Genomic DNA, 23,720 nt, shown 5'->3' on the forward strand with positions numbered 1-23,720 from the left:
AAAGAAAATTAAAAGAAAGAAAATAAGAGGACAGAAAATGAGAAGAGAGAAAATAGAAGAAAAAATAGAGTTATGTGTGTTGTATGGATGAAAAGAAAATGGATAGAATGAAAGAAAATAAAAAAAATCTTCTTTTATTTAAATAGAAAAAAAATATAATAATATAAAATTACATTAATTTCCTTATCATAAAATAAAGTATAAATATTTTTATTTATTTTTATTTATTATATTTTATAAATATTATAAAATATTATAATTTTATATATTTAATTTAAATTATTTATCTAATACATGTAATGTTTAAATGTAAACTCTATTATAATAATGTATTAAAACTATTAAAACTAAGTTTATAATAATAATGATTAATAATAATATAACTAAAGGTAATATTAGAAATACAAAAAAATATAATATTTTTTTCTTATTTTTTTATTTATGATGAAAAATTTTCTTTTCTTTCTATTTTGTTTGATATCCAAATAAAAAAATATTATTTTTTTATTGATTTTCTTTCCCTTCTTTTTATTTCCTCTCATTTTTTCTCGAACCAAACATAGAATGAGAGTATGTGGCTCAACTAGTGGGGTACTATATGTAATTTCGGGAAACTGCAGAGTTTTTGAACGTAATTTACCCTTCTTTTAAAATTCCCAAAGCTTAACATATGCAGCGACATCCCTTAGCTTTTTGAAGGGAATAAAAAAAAAAATGAATACAAAACATAACTAACTAGGAAGCCATCATCAATATAGAGAGAAGGAAAAAGTGATTATGAGATGCAACGATTGAGCAACACAGTGATTGGGTTCTTGAACTTCTTCACACTCTTATCATCAATACCCATAATTGGTGCGGGTCTATGGATGGCAAGGAGCACAACAACGTGTGAGAATTTCCTGCAGACCCCACTTCTGGTTATAGGCTTTGTCGTGCTTGTGATTTCACTTGCAGGGTTCATAGGTTCATGTTTTCATGTGGCTTGGGCACTATGGATTTACTTGGCGATCATGTTGCTCCTAATGACCGCACTCTTTGGTTTGACCATATTTGGGTTCGTTGTGACTGGCGAGGGTGGTGGAGTTCAAGTTCCTGGAAGGGTGTATAAGGAGTACCATCTTGGGGGTTATTCACCATGGTTAAGGAGTAGGGTTAAGGATCCCCGATATTGGAGCACTATTAGAGGGTGTATTTTGGGGTCTAATACTTGTGCCAAGATTGCTTCTTGGACCTCTTTTGATTATATAAAGAGGGATATGACTCCGATACAGGTACACTGGTAGTTTTTTTTTTTTTTTTTTTTTTAATCATATATTTTGTGGATTCAAATTTTGAAATTGAAATTTTATTAGTTTGAGTTTTTTTATATATGTTCGAAAAGAATAATATTAATGGAAAAGACATTGGAGATATGAATTTTTAAAATATTTTACACATTTGTTCAATTATGTTCATTTTTTAAATAATTATTCACGCGATCATATAAAAAATAATTATTTTTTTTAATATGACTATATGTGTAAAACTATTTTACACTAACACTATATCAAAATTTAATTTAATTTTAATTTCATGTACAATATGTAACTCTTAATTTTAGTCTTAGTCCTAAAAGATTTAATTTTTTTGTCCTAAGCCTTACCGTTAACTTAACATTATTATTTTAGCATAACATATATTTTCATTTGATGAAAGTAGTTAATAAAAACAAAATTTATAAAAGAATTTGAATAATACTATACATCCAATTCTTTTTATTAACTAAGTCTAACTAAGTTAGTCTAATATAACAAAAATCAATTATAGCTAGCATTATTCTAAATTTTATTGTTTAATTTAGTTGGACTTAATTTATAAAAAGATTTGGATGTATAGTGTTACTCTTAAAATTTATATTCCAAACTAGAAAAAAATGACAGTTACATAAAAAACTGATTCCCATTTTTGTAGCTATTCTTTTTGTTTTAATATGTAACTTTTAGCTTTAGTTGCATAAAAATTTAGTCTTAATCCTAAAATGTTCAAAAGTTTTTTGTCCTAAGCCTTAGCATTATTTTAACATTATAATTTTAGCCTATGATATATTTTCGTTCGATGAAACAAGTCAATCAAAATGAAAATATAAAAAAAATTATATTCCAAACTGGAAAAAAATGTTATAGCAACATCAAAAGCCAATATAGATGTTTTAGTGTCTAATATCAAATTTTTTGAAGATCAATTTGAATATTTACTAAAAAAAAATGTTTATATCTACTCCTTTTGATTTGTTGTCTAATTGATGAAACATAAGAGAATCCAATAATAAGTTATATGTTTGACTGCAGTCTGGATGCTGTAAGCCACCAACATCATGCAATACCAATTACTACAACCCGGACACAATAGTGGTTGCTCAACAATCTGATTGCTATCGTTGGAACAGCGGTCCAACAATGCTATGCTACGAATGCGATTCGTGCAAGGCTGGGGTGCTTGAAAACATCAGAAGAGATTGGCATAAGATATCAGTTCTGAACGTTGTGGTGCTTGTGTTCCTCATTTGCATTTATTCCATTGGTTGCTGTGCTTTCCGAAACGCCAGAAGAGCTGAAAGTGATTATCCTCATGGCCACAACCGCATGACCAAAGTTAGACCCAGATGGGATTATTATTGGTGAGTTCTTTTTTTTTTTAAATAAAAAAAAGAATAAATCCCTTTTACATAGAGATATTATAGCACGAAACCAAAATTAACAAGTAAACAACAATTTTGACCCTCCCCTTTGAGATATTTTAATTTCGACAAAATAGTTTTTGGGTGCTATGCTCATGGCTTCCAAAGCTCACTAAAGTTAGATCAAATATACTAATTTGGTGAAGTTTAGGACTTGTTTGGGTGAGATTAAAAAAAAAGATCTTTTTTGAGTTATTTTTTTTTAAAAGAGCTTATGAAAAAAAAAAAGTAATTTTATGTTTGGATATCTCATACAAAAAGATATTTTTATCTATTAATTATGTTTTGGTATAACAATATAAAAGTACTTTTTTCTTTATTTATTACATGAAAAACATCTTTTTTTTTAAAAAAAAGATCTTTTAAAAAAGATGTAAATTATACCTTCTCAAAAAAGATATTTTTTTATATTTTTTTAGTGCTTTTACTTTTATTACTAGAAATTTACAAAACACAATAAAAAATAAAAAAGATTTTTTTTTCATTGAAAAAAAATCTTTTTTTTATCGAAATAATGGTGTCCAAATAAGCACTTAATTATGTCAAACTTTTGTGATTTTCCAAATTCTATTTGGAGAAAAAATTGCCAAATTTTTTATTTCTTTTTGGGTTAGTAATATCTTTGTTCATTCAAGGCGACTATTTAATAGTAATTAGATATTTCTTTTAACACATCATCAAATGACCGATTTACATATTGTTTTGGTCCTTGCATTTGGGGTCTCAAACGGCCTAATGATGAACCGGACTCTAAACCTAGGTCATCCATACGACCCAAATAGGCCAGAAAGTCGGGAACTAATATCTAACATTCAAGTTCAAATACCTCTCTTATCTTAGTCAAGAAGATATAAGACAAATTATATAAAGGGAGTCAAGGATTTCCTTAGGTACGTTAGACACTCCTAATTCACACTTATGCATCTTAGACTCATTCTGTGGTAGATTTTTCGCTCCACTGGAGCTGTTGTTCGAATCAAGGCTCGTTTTCTAATATTATTCTCGTCGAACAACAGCTCCAGCGGAGCGAGAATAATATTATAAAACGAGAATGAGATTATTATCGAACAGTTGATTCGATGCGAATTTCCAATCTCCAACAATCAGCAAAATATGAAGCCCTCTTAGCCGGATTAACGCTGGCTAAGAAAGTTGGTACAAAAACACTGGAGGTTTGCAGTGACTCCTAGGTAGTTAGTTCCCAAATAAATGGGGATTACCAAACACGGGACACCTACTAAAGGTACTTATCTAAAGTTAAGGAGATGACCTACTCGCAAAGCTAACGAGCACCAAGTCGGTCTCGAAAAACTGCTCTCTAATCCAAGAAGTCATCAAAGAACCTTCCATCACCACTTCCTCGACAAACCTGCCCTTGTCCAATCAGCACTCATGGACCTCCCTGATCCTCGGGTACCTTACCACCAAGGACATACCTGGGGACCCTAAGGAGGCAAAACATGTGAAGTGGGAAGCCACAAAGTACACCACAATAGCGGGACGATTGTATAAGCGAGGACTATCCCAACCCCTCCTTATGTGTACAGAACCGGTGAGACGGACTACATACTTTGAGAAATTCATGAACGATGTTGTGGCCACCACATCAGAGGCAAAACCCTAGCTCAAAAAGTTATCCGAGTTGGGTACTTCTGGACTACTATCATCACCATCGTCAGAGATACCCTGCAACTAGTCAAAAGTTGCAAGCAGTGCCAAGTGCACGCCAACCTCCATCAAGCAGCCCCTCATCATCTCAGCATGATAACGACAGAACGCTCCTTCAAAACTTGGGGAATTGACCTCATAGGCCCCTTTCCCACAGCTCCCGGACAACTCAGAATTCTCATAGTTACCATTGACTACTACACCAAGTGGATAGAAGCTGAAGCACTATCTACAATCACCGCCACTCAATGCCAAGAGATTCTTTTGGAGATTTTTTTAGAGACAACTCATAACCTGATTCGGGATCCTAGAGATTGTTATCTCAAATAATGGGACTCGGTTTGCAGACAAACGCTTCAGGGAGTTCCTAGAGGGACTCGACATCTCACAGAAGTTTAGCTCAGTGGAACACCCGCAAACGAATGGCCAAATAGAGGCGGCCATCATGATCATGTTGAAAGGACTCAAGAAAAGACTAGACGAAGCCAAAGGTCTCTGGGCCGACGAGCTTGGTTCCATACTCTGGTCATACCGAACATTGCCCCAAACCTCAGCCGAACCCCTTTAGGATGACATTCAGCCTAGAAGTCGTCATCCCTGTTGAGGTTAGGGAGCCCAGCCCTCGAAGGACCATATGAGCACATGATGAGGACGTAGAGTAGGACCTCGTGGACGAAGTCAGAAGCATAGCCCACCTATGGGAACTAGCTTTAAAACAGAGAGTAAGTCTGAGGTACAACTAAGACATGGTAAAATCAGATTACAAGCAAGGAGATTTGGTCTTGTGAGCAATGACATCGGCCCTCCCACCTTGGGAAAGCTAACTCCCTATTTGGAGGGACCCTACCGACTTAAGTCTGTAATCGGAAAGAAAGCTTACAAGTTGGAACGACTTAACAGCACTGAGCTACTGAGAACATGGAATGCCGCAAATATACGGAGCTACTACTCATAGGCGATTTCCACTGAGTTAATAACTTTAGCAAAATTTAAGGTTTATTTGGAGTTTTCATATTTCCTTTGTTTTGTTTTACTTTTCCATTCTCATGTTCATGTTCAAAACATTTTTTCAGGCACTCTTTCCTACCCAAAAGACAACTGGGGGAGGGGGGTTGATGAGGCCGAACTTTTAATAAAAAGGTTATTCATTCAAATAATCTCTTTTAAGTTTTTACGTTTTTACTCTAACAAACGGTACGAACAAAATGGCCATCCGGGGGACCGATCACTCCCGAGGCCAACAAATCGATATCCAAACAAATCAAATAAGCATGCAATTTGGCCCACCAAGAGTCCCACAAATAGTTCATAACAAAACGGCCAAGGAAAGGCCACCAAAGCAGTGTATATATGTCGCACAAATGGCTTACAAACTTAAGAAATTGTTTCACAAAACTTAAAACCAAGTTACTCAAGATCTACAATCTGCCCGTCCTTTACAGTCCGAAAAGCTCCTATAACAGACACATCCATGCCCGGAGCCAAGACTTGGACCTAAGCTTTCAAAGCTTCCTCAGTAGCCGAGGTGGCCACCCTCGCATTAGCTAGAAGATCGGCATTTTGCTGCTTCAAACCCTCCACCTCGACCCTCACGACATAAGCTTTGGAACGGGCTACGGCAGCAGCACTCTCAGCATCGGCTGCCAACTTCTTCACCCTAGCCACCTGGGACATAATCTCAATTTCCCATTCTGACAAGCGTAGGATCTCAAAGCCCGCATCCTCAGCATCCTTAGCTGCCTTTGCCCTTGCAGTTTTGGATGTATCTAGTTGCCCCTTTAGAGTGCTAAGCTCCGCCTAATCCTGATGAAGTTTCTCATCCAGAAGGAAAGTCTGCAAAAGCATTGGTTCAACCCTTCAGATGATAGCGGCCATTTGGGGGGGGGGGGGACATGGTATACTGACTTAGCCTAACTGAAAAGATAACAAACCTTGAAGTATTCATCTGTGCTAGGCAACAAGTGTTGATTAATAAAGCTGGTAGCATCAAAGGAGTGATTAGTCACACAGGGGGCAACCACACCTGTGTTAATACCCTCCGAATTACCTCTCTTGGTAGGCCTCTTACTTTTCTTATTGGGCTCCAGGATCAGAATCTCTTAGATATCATCATCTCCAGTAGTCCCCTTTTGAACAATTTCTTGAGAGACCGTCTGAGAGCTGAGAATAAAATCTACAGGAGGCGTCGATTGTGAAGAGCCATTGGTGTGGATTTTACAAACCACAAACTACCGGCATGTGCACCGGGTCGTACCAAGTAATATCTCACGGTGAGTGAGTATCGATCCCACGAGAATTAATGGATTAAGCAAACAATGGTCAATTGATTATTCTAGTCAAACAATAAAAAATAAGTGTTTCAATAGTAAATAGCATGAAAATAGAAAATTTAACAAAAGCAAACTAAAATTCATTATGAAAATAAGATGATAAAGATAGTTAAGGTGTCAGAGATGTTCACTCTTTAGGAAAACAATCCATATGTTTATTTATATGAGGTATGCAAAGATTAATCACGACGAATCATAAATAATCAAATTCCAATTCCTTGGCAATTCAATTTCTCTTTAACTCAATTAACCGCTAATTCCTTAGTCAATTGCTTAAGAAAAAGAGGTGAAGCACAATTCTGATTCAATTTCAAGAAAGATTCAAAAATAGTCCGTAGGTTGAATTATATGTCACGTATTCAAGCTAGTCCTAACAATTGAAACTCACAAAGTGTCACACACTCTTTGAACCTATTCCTAGTGAAATAAAAAATAGTGTGAAAGAGTTTTCAAGCTAATTCACATATTAATTTTTTTCAAAACAATATTTAGAATCCAAGACGGAGTTAGAATATTTTCCAATAATTCTAAATCTTTAAGGATGAAGAACGAAAACTCAATCATGAATTAAATCAAATCATAACCCTCATCTAAAATAAAACACTTAGATTAATAATCCATTAAAAGATGAATGGAGCTCTTAGCCTTAACCAAGGAGGAAATTAAACAAAATATCAAAAATGGCAAAAGGTCTGAAGGTCTCCTCAAAGTATTTTTAGGACCTTTTTTATACTAAATAAAACAAAACCTAATTATTAAATTCAAACTTAAATTCAAAAACAAAACAAATCGAATCTAATCTTCCGCATTAATTCTTCAACTTTGTATCTTCTGTGGTCCCAAATTTTCATCTTGAATTGGCTTTGAGTGTTGCAAACAAGGCTTATAGAAAATGGGCCAAAGGGAGCAAGTGAAACACCCATATGTGTATGCCACGCTTTGCATGTAAATGCCACGCTTTTCATGCATAATGCTATGTTTTCCTGGAGCTGCCCCTTTAGCGTGTAATGCCACCCTTGGGCGTGTAACACGCCTATCTTCTCTTCCCTGGGAGGTCTTCCCTGTTCGGCGTGTGGAACGACAACATGTGGCGTGTGAAAGGCCACTCTTCTGTGGTCCCTAGAGCTCCTTCTTTCTTGGCGTGTGACACACCCTTGTTATGGCGTGTAAAATGCCCAGATGGGATCTTTGAATAGTCTTCTGGAAACTTGGCCTAGCGTGTAATACCGGGCTGCGGCATGTGGAACGCAACTCAATCAAACAAGGTCCTAGGAGGTAAAATATGGCGTGTGACACGCCTAAAGTGTGGCGTTAAACGCCCATATATATTACCAAATAGAAGCCTTCACTTAAGTGTCGATGGCGTGTAAATCACAAATGCCCATTCTTCCTAGCGTGTGGAACGCCCACTGTTCACTGGGACCTGCGTACGTATGAGGGATGCGTATGAATGACTATGACAAAAATCTTCAATCGCGCGTATGAATGCAGTATGTGTACACATGAGCCCTCATTTTTCGGCTTTTGCACATACGCATGAGGCATGAGTATGTATGAATCCACATTTTTCAGGTGTTGCGCGTATGCATGAGGCATGCATATGCATGAGGCATGCATATGCATGAGTCCCATATTGAAGGTGTTTCCATTCTACACACCCATTCTCCCTGGCGTGTGGAACGCCACTTTGTTGCACTTCTAGGGGTCTTCTCTTCATGGGCCACACTTTCAAAAGCATGGCCTAAGGTTCCAAAGCGTGTTCTAAGCTTTAAAGTGTTCCCAAAACTTTCTCTTTTCTTCTTTTGAGCTTGTTTTGTGCTTTTTGCTTCTTTTTCTATGATTTCCTACAAAACTTATCAAATTAAAAGATCAAAGCAATATTCAACTTAAGCACCAAAGCAGTCTATATTTAAGCATTATGCATTTATTTCTCATATAAAAAGCATAGAAAAACACAACATGATGCACATGCATCACAACACCAAACTTAAGCTCTTGCTTGTCTTTAAGCAAGCAAAGAATCATGCCTTAATCTTCAAAATCTTACAGCTTAAAATGCAAGGGTGAATGGTAGCAATTCAAATGATTTCAGTTAGCCATTTCACTTATATACAGTTCAACACAAATGGTTATATTCTTTGAAAATTTCTATCCAGATTAGATTATGGAATGCTTCCTTGAACCATCACCTTAAAGCAAGCTTATATACTTTCTTTGCACATGTTCCTTTTTTATTTTTTATTGGATGCTTTCCACCTTGAGCCTAGCCGTGACTTTAAATGCTTTGTTTTCAAGCTTTTGCTTGATACATAAATACCACAATCACTTGATTGGGGTCTCTTTGAGCTTATTTTTCTTTCAACATTCTCCATCAGTGGTGCTTAGAGCCTTTGGCTTCTCTTTTTTTTTGGAGGGGGGTACTTTGCACCTTTGAGCTTAGCTGTGACTCTAAATGCTTTATTTTCAAGCTTTTGCTTGATAGATAAGCACCACAAGCACTTGACTTAGGAGGGCTCTTTGAGCTCATTTTTCTTTTGATTCCTTTAGTCAGAGGTACTCAGAGCCTTTGGCTTCTATTTCAACCCCTTTTTGTTAATTATTATTCATTATATTTTTCTTCTCCAAATCTTTCTCAATGACAAGGATCCCATAATAGTCCTCTAGATTAAGGCCTCAAGCAATTTGGCTCAGTAAGTGTTGAATAATTCAGTTATTTTGGCCTTCCAAACTCAAATTGTCATTCTCTCTATATAATCAATCCATTGTTTGTTTCTTAGCACAAGACTCCTTACTTACATTCAAGAACAAGTATAATTGTAATTATGGGTTGTGATGGACAAGTAATGACATGTACTTAACAAATAGAAAATTTAAATGCATTATCTAGGATAGAGTAAACTGAAACAAATGCATATAATTAAAAAGGAAGGAAACAACCTTAGTTCTCACTGCCTTTCTCTTCATCATCTTTTAGGCTATGTAGAACGTATCTTTCAACACCAAACCTAGAATGATCGCTTGTCCTCAAGCAACAAAGAAAAGACATAGTGGTGATAGATATAGGCATAAACAGGATTATCAATTGAAAGCAGTTGAGTAATACGAAAGCTTATTCAAGTAAAACAAACAAAATTAAAAACTAAACGAAAGTAAAGCCAAAACAATGTAACATAAATGAGTTGCTAATATTTTTACATGGGGGTTGGACCTTGCATAAAGACTAGAAATGAACCTACCAAAATGGGAGACAGATGCATAAAGACTAGATATGAACCTACCAACATACGACCTACCCGCCTTGAGACTCCCCAAGACGTCCCGAGGATTCAATGCTGTATCCTCAAATATCGCTATTAAAACATAGGTGATATCCTTATTCTCAGAAGAGAGGCCCTCATAAGTTGTCCTCGTGAGATAGAAGCCCCAGCCCCAAAATTCTAATATGGGCAAATTCGGCGCTCCCCCTCCTGGGATAACCAAAAAGGGCAATGACCTTGGACCGGACGGACCTAGAAATACTCTACCTTAAAACCATAGAATGAATCTTCAAACATGTCAAAGATCCGGCGGTTTGGCTGAGCACAGAAAGAAATATTCCTTTTCAATGTATCCCCTCCTTATGTGGAATGGTGCACAGAAAGAAAAATAAAAAGACTTTAACCTGAGCCGGTATCTCCAAAAATTCACACACCGGTTCGAAGATACGGATAGCCACCCAACTGTTTAGATGTAGTAATTACAAGGATTTTTCAGGTATGGGTTGCAGTGCATCAGATGGCATTGAACCAAAAATTGATGCGGACTTTCCACAATTACTAACGACAAGTACACCGAGTCCTACCAAGTAATACCACGTGAGTGGGTTGTCGTTCCCACGAGGATTAATGGACTAAGCAAGTGGTGGTTAAATGATTATTCTAGTTAGACAATCAAAAGTGAGTTCTTTAAATCTTTACTACTAAAATAGGGAATGTAAATGAAATCAATTGTAAACATGTAGAGAGGTAATATGATGAGAAAAGTTAAGGTGCCAGAGATATTTAAGTTTCAAGATCAACAATTATTGCTATCTACTTTGATCATACAGAGATATAATTCATGACAAACCCTAAGTAATCAAACCCCAATCCCTTGAACAATTAATTGTGTTAAGAGATTAAATACAATTTCTAGTTTAAAGGCCACACAATTCTTAAGAACTAACCGTAATTGATTTTATGTCACTTATCAAATTAAGTTCGGACAGTTAAAAAATCATGAGAAAGATTTCTAGCTTAATTCTAAAAATTAACCTTTCCAAGATAATAGAGGAAATTAATTCAGATTAAAGTTATTTTCCAATACACTAAGAACGAAACTTAATTCATAAATAAAATATCAGTGTATTAATAAAAGTAGGGAACAATGATATTAATCCATCAAAAGAAATAGTGAAGGTAAGGGTGGAATGGCGCTGAAGGCTGATGATGTCGCACTAGACACTGTAGGTCCAGAGTGGAGAATGGAGGTTTGGGCATGAGTGGAACTAAACGTCGCTAGTGTAGTGTTAAACGCCAAGGGTCCAGAGGGTACATTTGTGTGGCTCCTTTAGTTACGTTGAGCGTCGCTAGTACCGCGCCAGACACCAAGAGTCCAGAGAGTGATCTTTTTGGCTTTTCTCGTTCTTAATTCTTACTAAATCTTTATCCAATGCTATCTACAATCATAAAAAGACCACAACAACTCAAAAAATATTCATGATGCTCATGCATCATGTAGCTGAGACAGCGCTATGGAAACATGATTCAGAAGGGTCATGACAAACTCAAAGAAAGCCAACCGAACCCCATCTTGGTAAACAAAGGTTTGTACACCCATATCCATTGGGAACCTGGGGGGAGTCCAAATTTAGGTAGCACACCCTCTCATTTTAACCAATGAGCACAAGCTTATATTGTTGCTCTGCCTCGCTTCCTCCCAACACGCCCCCTCATCTCAAAGTCTCTGAAGGTCCATCTCATCTAACCGGGAGGGTGTACCTAACACATCAGACATCACACAATGGTAACGATCCAGTACACCTCCAGCTGGGAAACTCAGACTCGGATTCTCCTAAACTCCTCTCTGCCCTACCATACCTATATCCAAACAGGGGCACCACTGTCAGCCCATTCCCCAAAAACACAGAAAACAAGAAGATCCCTTCCTATATCAAAACTACGCCAAAAATCTACCGAATCCCGTAAATCCAAAACCTTAACAGAACAATGACATCCCCGCATTTCCTCTACCATCACATGAAGGAAACCTAAAAAGAAATAATGTAGAACGAAAACTAAAGCAACAAAGCGTGAAAAACAAAGAGAAGGCATTAACCTGTTCTGAAATCGGCAAGAGAAGAAACTAGCAGAGCGAAAATGCAACAACCAATAATGGTCAATCCCATCAACAGTACCAGAGATCAGAAAAATGCCAGAAAGGAAGATATGAGGAAAATGGGGGAGAAAGGAGCAGTTACAAGGATATTGAAGCAAAAAACTCCTAAGTTTTAAATTGAAATATGGAAGGACTAGGGGTGGACATGAAAAAAAGGCAAAAATCTCTCTCTCTCTCTCTCTCTCTCTCTTATTATGCATCATTATGACACATTGGAAAATTTAATAGACAAAGCTCACTATCGGGAAACGCAACGGACAAACGTAGAAATAGTCCGCACTCTGACAACGGTAACATGACCTTCTGAATAGTAAAGAACTAAACTGATCAGCTAGCAATGAGACCAAGCATACACTTGCTCTCACGCTGCGGGGCAACTATTCCAGTCTTGGCATTTGGGCCCTAAACATCACAATGATGAACTGGGCCCGAAACCCAAGTCATCCTACGGCCCAAACTGGCCAGAAAGCTGGGAACCAATAACTAATATTCAAATTTAAATATCTCCCTTATCTTAACTAACAAGATAAGATAAGATAAGATAACAAGAAAAACTATATAAAGGGAGTCAATGGATCCTTCAGGTACGTTAGACACTCCTAATTCACACCTATACCTCTAATATTCATTCTGACTTGGGCGTCAGAGTGTCTTTGCAGGTACTAGCCTTCGCCACTTCAAAGGTCCGATCATGTCATCACTAAGACTGGCTAATCCTTGATCCTTCCCTCAACCCGTACCAGCAAAGTCTAGTACATATATTAAAATACTCAACCAGATAAAAAATATGTAAACTTATCTACAGTTATACTTATGTAATATTGATAGTTGAAAATTGTTAAATGATATATATCATGTAATATCCTACCACACAAAACTTTACGCTATAGTCATAAATCAAAGGTGGTGAGGCATTACGATACCTAAAAGGAAGATTTCATACAAAATAATAAAAGAATAATGATATAACTAGGAGCATGTGAAGAAAAATAAACATTGATAGCCGTAACCACACTCGTAAAACGGTAACGCAAGAACATGTCGTATACAAAAGCAATATATATATATATATATAGAAGTTTGGAAAAGAATACATAATAGTTACTAGTCTCGACCGGTGAAGAAAAAGCCAACTAGAATATTACAACATCAGAAAGTATACAAAATAGACATCCTGTCTCTCCAAATAAAAGACTCTATGAGGAATATACAAAATATATACAATAAAGTATCAAAAATAGAGAGAATTCTAGAAAGCCAAAATAATTCCCAAAAAGTCTTCTTCGCTTCCATATAGAATCCCGCCCTCTCAGCAAGGTGCATCACGTCCTACATCTAAAAAATAGTAAATCCACGACAGGTGAGAACTCGAAGATTTCCAGTAGGAAAATAGTTCCAAATAAAGACTATATAAAGATATATGAACCCTCTAGGCAATCCTAATCTCTAACATTACCGAAGTTCAAGTCTAAGGTTTTCACTAATACACACAAGGTTAAATTTTGCTAAATTCTCAGCTCTGTAACTATCTCTAGTCTCAATCATTTTTAGTACATCATGATCTCTCCGTATTCATATATTCAGTTCAGGAAGATCAATCACAAACACAAAGCAAATGCATGGAAATCATAATTTAGCACAATTAAAACAAGTAGTACAGTTAAGAGTTAAGCAGAATAATAAGTTAGGCAAACCAAAATAATTATGCACACTCAAACAACAGCAAACAAAATGCACATGATGCATGCCTGTCCTACTGGCCGTGAGCTCATGTGTCGGTTAAACTGCCAGACCCAACACATCCGGTAGCTAACCCGGATATCATCTTTCTAGCATGCATCCTAAGAGGTAAATGTCTCTTGCATAAGAATAAAAAATAATCTTGCAAGGAGAGTGCCCTGTTCACATCTCATAGGAAGGGTCCCCTATTCACCTTCTTTTGGAGGCTAGCTATTTTAGGGAATGAGTACCTGGTCACACTTACAAACAGAAATAATATAGGCGGGACAAAATCACAATCCCCATATTTACACCGCAGCACTGAACAAGTGGGACGAACCACCATCTTTGTTAAGTGCATGTTCCTCATCAATAACGCAAGCGGGACAAACCCACGTCCTTGCTAATTCAGTTATCAAATCACGGTTATAATCATATTTTATAATGAGTCAAAATCTTAACCGATTTAGTAAATTATAATTTATTAATCCATGAGTGAGACCAAGCCACCGTCCTCAGCATGGACGGGACGAACAACCATCCTCACAACATTTTCATCTGGTTAACCAAGTTTTTATACAGGAATTAATCAATTCAATTCACCTCCAATATTTTCAAAGCTTTAAAAATGGTTATCATACTTCAAATGGAGGTTACAGGGATTACAAGCTTGTTGGGAAGGCTAAACAGTAAAAAACCAACATTTTGGAAAAAAAAAAAAACAGGCTGTGTGCACACGCACAGACCCAAAAACCTTCCCTGACGAGTGGGTACGCACCACTTTATGTGTGCGCACAGACTTGTATTTAGCCCCTGATTGGTGCACACGCATACCCCTGTGCACGCACACACCAGTGAATTTTCTGGTATGCTGCAAAATCTGAAATTTTCAATTTTCAACACCAATTTTCAAACATCTATAACTTTATCTACAAAAATTATTTTTCCTCCATCGTTCAACGATTTTAAAGTACTCATTTCCAGTTATAATTCAAGATGTATTTCTCTCAATTCCAAGCTACGAGTGCCACTGTTGAAGTTGGCCAAAATATCTATTTTACCTAAAATTCTGCATCATCCATAATTTTCATTCTTCAAATCCTTTTCTTTCCAAACCAATACCAAATGCTTATTTCAATGCTCAAACTCAAACCATATCTTATTTATTTCACTTTACAACTCATCCAAGTCATCATTTAACTTCTCATTAAACAAACCTACTAATTTCACCAAACTCAACAATTAACCACTTTTAATTCAATTTCATATGTTATTATTTACACAAAATTATAAATCTCAATCCTTCAAAATTACATCACTTCTTAATTCCATCATCATATAGTCCAAATTAAACATCAATCAGTCATTCAAATCTAATTTCATACTTCACTTACAATAATTCATTTCAACATTATATCACCCAACTTCAAAACAGACCAAATCATATAATTCGCTCAATAATTAATAATTAACCAACATAAACATTCACACTAAGCCAATGTCATCAACAGCACCAATCATATCCATTTAACACTTTCTTAAGGTCATCTAACCTAGGTTTTTACATAGCGTTATATATTGTTTACTCGAAACCAAAACCCATACCTTTTGTTAGCGGCGGTTTCCAACCTCTTGATCCTTTCCTTCTGGCCAATCCAAGCATCCACCAACTCCTCATCAATCGAGTCCAAGAAACCAATATGTACCAATTCAAGCCAAGCAACCAATCACTCTATTCAGTCTAATTATACCAAAATTTCATTTATTTACACTAGGATTTTTGCATAAAATTAGGGAATATAGGGAGAAAGAGTTGTCTTACCTTGTTCTACATAACCTTGGGTAAAAATTCCTCTAGAAATTGAGACTGAGCTTCCCCTAAATCATCAAAATCACTAATTTCAATCAACATATACCAAAAACGTAAAATCAGAAGTAAATGGAGAAATGGGGTAAGGTTCTTGTGATTACTCACTGCAAAAGTTATATAGAATCGAAGATGATGGTAAAATGATAGCGTGGCCGCAAATGAGTCGTCGATTGGAGCTATGGCTTTTAAGAAAAATGGATTTGTATGTGTATGCGAATAGTGTTATGCTTCTTCCATCTTCTCTTCTTACTCTTGAGACTGTCTATCTCAATGTAAAAATGAATGAAATTTTGGGCGAGGGGCATTTTTATCTTTTCGCCTATTGGCCTCACCTAGGACCAAAATTTTAAAGATAAGTGTTCCAGTTTTTATTATAAATATTTTTCTGGTTATTTCTATATCTTTAGTTTTCTCATACACAGTACGAAACAGACTTAAGCCTATACAATTAATTTTAATACCAATACACGTTTTTCTATAATTAATTGTATTTTTGGGCCTTAAATAATTTTCTGAGTTAAATTTTTATCTATAAATTTTTAAATTATAAATTTTAAACTTTTAACACTCTTAGATTACTTTTAATTAATTAATAAGTTATTATCTTGTTAATATTTTTCTGGATCTTCAACTTTATATAAAAACAAGTTTGATTTTTCACCTAAAGAAAAATATCAAAAAAGTGAAGTCACCTAGTATAACTCTTTTGATAGTAAAAATATTTCAAAATGCTTTAGAAAATGAGATTGGAACCGCTCCAAAGATTCTCTTTTTTGTATATTGCTTTTGCCACGGACGCGTTATTTTCTTGAGTAAAACGCGAGCGGTAAAATTGCAACACAATATTTGAATGTGGAGTCCGCATGTATGACGATGCTCTGATCTTTTGACTGCTAACCAATGCTTTTTGGTCTGCTTTTTTCCCTTTTTTTTCCTGTTACAGTTGGAGATGGTGGTATGACAAGAAGGAGCAGCTTTTCTAAATGATAATATCTAATTAGCTAGCGTCCAAGGGGGGCTGGATTAGGCTGCGCTTTCTTGTAATGTCTATGATGCTTTTTTTTTTTTTTTTTTTTCTTGACCGAGTAAACTAAAACAGAACCAGTAAGGTTTTGTCAAACACCCATGATAATTTAGAGGATTGGAGAAGATTTTACTTCCTTAGGAATCTAGTTTATCAACATCAAAATATTTCTGAGTAGGTAGTCTACTTGAAATATCAACGAGACTTGCCTAAGGGGTACCGCATATATATATATATATATATATATATATATACACACTAGTGGGGTGTTTGAATTCTATAAGTAATGTGAAATATATTTACTATTCGAGTGTTTGATTCTATGTGTATTTGCTTGTCCTTTTTTTTTGTTTAACGGTGTTAATTATAACACACATTCATGAAAATATTTATATTTTATATTTTTCATGATTTTATTGTATAAGGATAAATATTTAGATATTAGGATGAAAAATCCTAGTAATTAAATAAATAAATAGATCAAGTAATATAAATAGACTAACATAGAGTTTATTGTAATCAAGTGAAATATATATCGAGTTCCTAAAATATCTTTATACTATTTTTTTAACCTATTAATAATATAAGGGTTAAGTACGATTTCGATCCCTAAAGTAGATGCTGAAAATTTGTTTCGTCCCCAAGCTTTTTTTGAATTCGAATTCGTCCCTAAAGTTCAATTTGGTTTTAAAATCGCCATTTGGACCAAAATGCCATTCTCCTTCTTCACCAAAATACTCAGTTTTTATTCTTCTTTTTTTTCTTCTCTATCACAGTAGCATCTCTTCTTCTTTTTCTTCTTCTTCATCACAGTATTAGCAACAAGAACAATGAAATTAGAAGCAGAAACAATGTAATAAACATAAAAAAAAGAAGCAAAAACAAAAGTGAAGAAAATAAATCTGTATTTCAAATATCAAAGAATCAAAACATAATTTATTTCAACTAGCCGCAACAGCAAAAGAGAAGAAGAAAAAAGAAACCATCACCATATTTCTCAACTCTGAAATATAACAACAAAAGATAGAAGCAGAAGAATCAACAACAAAAATGAAATCAGAAGCAGAAGAATGGAATCAGAAGCAGAAGCAGAAGAACAATGGAATCAGAATCAACAATAACAATGGAATTAGAATCAGAAATAATGTGATTAACAAAATCAACAATGTAATTAACAAAAGAAACAGAAGTAGAATAATTAACAATGTAATTAATAAAATCAACAAATTCGAAGTAAAATTGGTATCATAGGAAGGACCAGCGGCGAGGAGTAGCAGCCAGGATGCGAAGCAGCGGCGACCGGCGAGCGAGCAAGGAGGAGGAGCAGAAACAGCAACGCGGTAGATGTCCTCCTTCGCCGATCTGCTGGGGTTGATGTCGAATACTGGCGCAGGAGCAGAAACAGCGATGCGGCATGCGGCGTCTGTCCTCCCTCACCGGCATCGTCGCCACCTTCCTCTTCCCCATTCTTCTTCTTCCCTTTCCCATGGTTCTCTTTCTCTCTCTTGTCCGTTCTGTTTCCCTTTTTTTCCTTTTTTTAATTTTATAATTTTTTATTTCGAATAATTTAGTCCAAAATTTTAAGATTTAAGTAAAAAGAACGATTTTAAAACCAAGTTAAACCTTAGGGATGATTTTTGCCTTATACCTTAGGGGACGTAAAATTTTTTTGGCTTATACCTTAGGGACCAAAATCGTACTTAATCCATAATATAACTGTAAAATTTCTCCAACCATTCATCAAAATTATTCCTTTATCAAAATTATTATTCTACTCTTGCTACAAAAATTCAAGATCATAATACAATAAACCAACTTCAAACTATTTTATAAGACTAAAAGTGGTACCAGAGCTATATTCGATCATCTATTGCACATAGAATCTTTCTTCCTAGCCTATCAGCTATAAATATCGATTATATTAAACAAATTTTTTCATACCTATGACTAGCTAACCTATAAGTATTCTCATCTCCATATTGTCAAAGGACTGTTATGAGGATAAACATTCTCAAATGAAAACTTTTCTATATGCACAAGACTTTTGGCTTTTAGGAGGTTGTCCACAAAGGATTCACCATTCCAGAGAATCAAGTAACACTTTTTCACTACAAGAAAAACTAGCTTTTGCCATGGTTAAAAAGCGTGCCAAAAAGTAAAAAAAAAAAAAGCATATCCACAGATACTGGCCACACTTTTTTAGCTATGGCCAAGCTTTTTCAGGGATTACATGCGCGACCATTGCCATTGCTTTATCAGCACGCTTTTAGTGAACTATGGCCTTACTTACTTTACTGCCACGCTGTTATCGATTGCCATGCTTTTAAAACGCGACTATATGTATAACCCCATACCCACACTTTCTAAGCGTGCTTTCTGGTAGACATGCAACCGCTCTTTCTTAAACGTACCTATTGGTTATGATAACGATTGGAAAGCGTGCCATAGTTGAAGATATGGCTATACTTTTGAACCATGCCAATATTTTTAGTTATGGCCATGTTTTTTGAGTGTAGCCGTTGATGATTGCTCTACACTATGGCCACCCTTTTAAAATGTGGCTATAGATTAGCTCAAAAAACCTATGGCTACACTTTTTTATGAATCTTCCTAGCAAAACCTTACAAAATTCATATATAATTTTAAATCATAGTTTAAAAAAGTAATTTAAATAATGACAAAAAATTTATATATATAATTTTAAATCAACCAATTCAACATATATAAATTTATCACCAAAAAAATAGACTTTGATGACATAACATTCTAACAAAATACCATAAGTCAAAGTCATGATAATAACTACTCATGAATTCCTACTACATGAATTATAATTCCAAGAACTATCACATGTCTACTTCTTTTCCATACTTCATTACAAAATATCAAACTTCATGAATAATGTGATCATCCATTGTGAGTTCCATTATTTTCACCACTGTTCTGCATAATTTTAAATATTATTGTGTTAAAGTATCTTATATTTTATCACTGTTTTTAATGCAACAAAAATAATTTTATTATTTGAAAAATACAATAGTCAAATCGTCAAAGTTATAGTAAAGGGAAAGTGAAAAAATATGGTTTCTTGAAGAATAAGAAAATTGTTCTTGTGTGATTACCAAAATAAAATTAATGCAGGGTGTAAAACTCTGATTAAACGAAAATTAAATAATTAATTAATTAAATAGGGACCGACGTAGTGGAAAATATTAGAACCATAATTTGAAAATTTAAATATGATATTTGGATTCAGAGGATTTTTTTGAGTGGGAAGATGTACTTTTCTGCAGAAAAAGGCATAATGACGCGTATTGAAAATTTAACCAGTAGTACTGGCTTAGACTGTCCAGTATTGTGAGTGAGAAAATTAATTATGAGCCAGAGAAGTTAAGAAAAGTAGAAATTATAATTTGGGGAAGCAAGAATACTTGAAATATGAATTAAAACACAAATCTTAAAGATTTTGGCCCAAAATTGGGCTAACGAGCTAAATCGAATGAACCAGGCCCAAGTCCACATATATAAGCATTCACATTAATGCAATTTAGCATCATTCACCCACTTTCTTTAGAGTTCCACGCTGAAAAAGAAGAGAGGGAAGGGAAGAGTGTAAAACCCTAACTTCTTGAAATTCAATCCACCATAACTTTTTCTCCAAAGCTCCGATTGACTAGTCGTTTGTGCCCATGCGAAGCTCTTCAATTCCATATAAAAATTCGATAAGCTTCTCCGTCAATAATCTCCAGTTTCGATTTTGGTATGAATATCACGTTTTTGGTTGTGTGTTCATGGAACTTTGTGATTCTTGTAACTCCCAAATATACAGATCCTTATGCTCGAGTCATAAGTAAATGATATTAAGGTGGTATGACTCTCAAGGTGGATTATAGTACGCAATTATATATATGTTGAAGGAAAATGTTAAACAAGAAGTATGAAAAGGAGTAAAAATAAAATCGCGAAAATGGGAACTCTTATGTATCGATAATATAGAAATAAGGCGCGATTCAGAAAGCGAAGGTAAGGATAAAACAGTAAAGCAGAATGAGATGAAGACATAATATAATTGTATAATATATATACAAATAGCTGCTAGTCGCAACCTGTGAAGTTTAGGCCGGCTAGGGTATAGAATGAAAATCAGTTTGATAACGTGAATTCCTATCACTCCCAAAATACATCACAGCCCCTAAAGGCAAGTTTCAAAGGATTAAATACATAGCATAAGTTTTCAAAACAAAAGCGGAAAGAGTCTAAGAAAATGTAAATCCGGGAATTTCAAAGGTCTTCGCTGTCTTTGAGATAAACCACAGCTCACTGCTGAGTACCTAGACTTGCATCTGAAAAACAAGAGATATATACGAAATGAGAACCCCCGACCCATGGTTCCTTGTACAGTAAAAGTGCCAAATAAATACAACGTACTATAATATAAATTCAGTAAGCATCTTAAACTTCTTATCTCGTCATATCCAACCTAAGCTCTCCTAATCCATAACTTGGCAACTATCATAGCGGGTTCTAATTCTAACCAAAACCTTTCATACTTTACCACCTCCCAACCGACTGACCCAAGAACCGAATCAAACATAAACAATGTAGACAAGTAATACACAAGTACAGCAAGTAGGGCAATTAGCAAATATTCAGGAAACATGTACAATTAGGCAATCCAAAGCAATTAAGCAAACCCAGACAATTCAAACAAATGCATATGATGCATGTCTATCCTACTAGCCGTGAGCTCACGTGTCGATTACTTGCCAGAGCCCGACACACCCGGTAGCTAACTCGGATATCATCTCTCTATGCCTCCACACTCTTGGGATATAGTGCCCGTCACACTCTCAGGATATAGTGCCCGTCACACTCATAGGATATAGTGCCCGTTGCATTTCCTGGGACAAGTGCTCCTACACTCTTGGGATATAGTGCCCGTCACACTCATGGGATATAGTGTTCGACATCCCACACTCTTGGGACAAGTGCTCCCACACTCTTGGGATATTGCGCCTGACATCCCATGCTCTTGGGATATAGTGCCCATCACACTCATGGGATATAGTGTCTGACACACCTCGCAACAAAGAGAAACTTACATATTCTTATCATGAACGAAGTCTCAATGATCACATTCATTCACAGTCATTCATAATCATTTCAAAACCATTCATCATAGCAATGACATCACATATACTCCATGTATTCATATTTTCCATATATAAGTCATCACTTTCCAACCTTACTTCACCACCAAGATACCTCCTCTTCCCTAGCTTCATCTCATTACTAGGTTTACTACTAAGATCTAGGGTTAAAAGAGTGAAAATAAAGGCTTAGAGGTTAGAAATTTGGTTCTAAAAACACAAAACTCATATTTGCTGAAAATAGGATCACGCATACGTGTAAGCCACGCGTATGTGTGGGAGTGTTTTACTGAAATGTCATGCGTACGCATGGGCCATGCGTACGCGTGGGTGCATATTTGGACCAAGACGCGTACGCATTACCTTTCACGTGTATGCATATACATCAAGCAGAAGCGAATGTTCACGTACGAGGGATTTCGCGTACGTAAAAATCCCAGGTCACGCGTACACGTGGGCCAGGTGTACGTGTGAACATACATTTTTGCCCACATATGGAATGTATGCATACGCATACAATGGAGCAACACCAAAAAGCTGCTAAGTCCAGATTTTTCAGTTTACACACCAAACTTTGATCGAGCATAACTTCCTCATTTTAAAACATTTTCCTCCGTTCTTCGAACGACATAAACATCTCGGACCAGATTTTCTTTCTATACAAGTTTGAAATAAATCATAGGTCGGGAGACCAAGTTATACTTCACTAATGTTGGGCTGAAATCACAATTTTCATAAAACTCTACAACCTCCATTTTCAAAACATACCAATTCCTACCTTTTGAAACCAACCCAAAAACCTACCAAATTCAGCATTAAATATTATCCAACTCCCTCATTATATCCATATTCTACCAATTCTCTATTTTTCATGGATCTCAACTCAACAATTCAATTCAAACAACATCCATTCTTTCAATTTAAACAATTAACAAAACCTCATGTTCCAACACTTATATATTACTATCATTCATTCAATCACCAATCATCAACCATATACATACCATCCTTACCTCTTTCCGGTCTCCGGCCCAAATTCACGGCCTCCGGCCCAATATTTCACCTATTCAATATACATAAACTCATCACCACATAATTCACTATCCAATACCATTTTCAATCAACACAACAGCAATGCACAATTCTGCAATCTGTATCCAATATCATTCACTACACATATAATACCAATCAATTATACCATTCAAGCTTAATCCTTGGGCACCTAACCTAGAAATTCACATCATATCACACGGTACTTAAATGAAACTTAAACCGTACCTTAGCTGATTCCTCACAAAACCCAAGGACACTTCAAGGTCAACGTTCCTCGAGAGTCCATAGCCCTAAAGCCTCTTCGAACCGAATCACAATCACCAAGGTTCAACAATCAAGTTTCCAACACATCATCAATGTACTCCAAATCAACCATATTCAATCTAAACTGCATATATCACTGTAATTAATCCCTAAACTCAAAATCTCAATAATTCCACAAGAGGGCTAGGGTTCTTACCTTCTCCAAATATTATAGGATCATAACTCAATAATCTCCTCAAGTTAGATTGACTCTACACACATCAAAACATAAAAATCTCAAAACCCCAAACACTAAATTTTCGAAAATGAGAAGAGAGGAAAGAAACTAGGAATATGGTTTTCTTACCTTTTGATGTAATGGGCTTTGTAGATAATTCCAAGACAAACGCATGGCCACTGACGGCTTGTCAATTGGAGCTCCGGATCAAAAGTTATGGTAAAATGAAATTGAAGCCAAGGGTTTGCTCATCTCCTTCTCCCCCTCACCATGTTTCAGCGTGTTTCCCCC

At 35.7% G+C, this 23,720-nt stretch overlaps 1 protein-coding gene across 1 annotated transcript; it reads left to right on the forward strand.

Moving 5' to 3' along the window:
- The first annotated feature begins 617 nt into the window (after positions 1–617).
- LOC107639336 (tetraspanin-6-like) lies at positions 618–17,087 on the forward strand. The gene is made up of 3 exons (XM_088485439.1): positions 618–1,274; positions 2,331–2,659; positions 16,665–17,087. Exons 1-3 carry the CDS (start codon positions 783–785, stop codon positions 16,702–16,704), a joined length of 861 nt encoding a protein of 286 aa, XP_088341565.1. The 5' UTR covers positions 618–782; the 3' UTR covers positions 16,705–17,087.
- Positions 17,088–23,720: the final 6,633 nt, after the last annotated feature.

Source organism: Arachis ipaensis, chromosome B4 (genome assembly GCF_059453495.1).
Source record: "Arachis ipaensis isolate K30076 ecotype BB chromosome B4, ASM5945349v1, whole genome shotgun sequence".
Classification (NCBI taxonomy): Eukaryota; Viridiplantae; Streptophyta; class Magnoliopsida; order Fabales; family Fabaceae; genus Arachis; species Arachis ipaensis.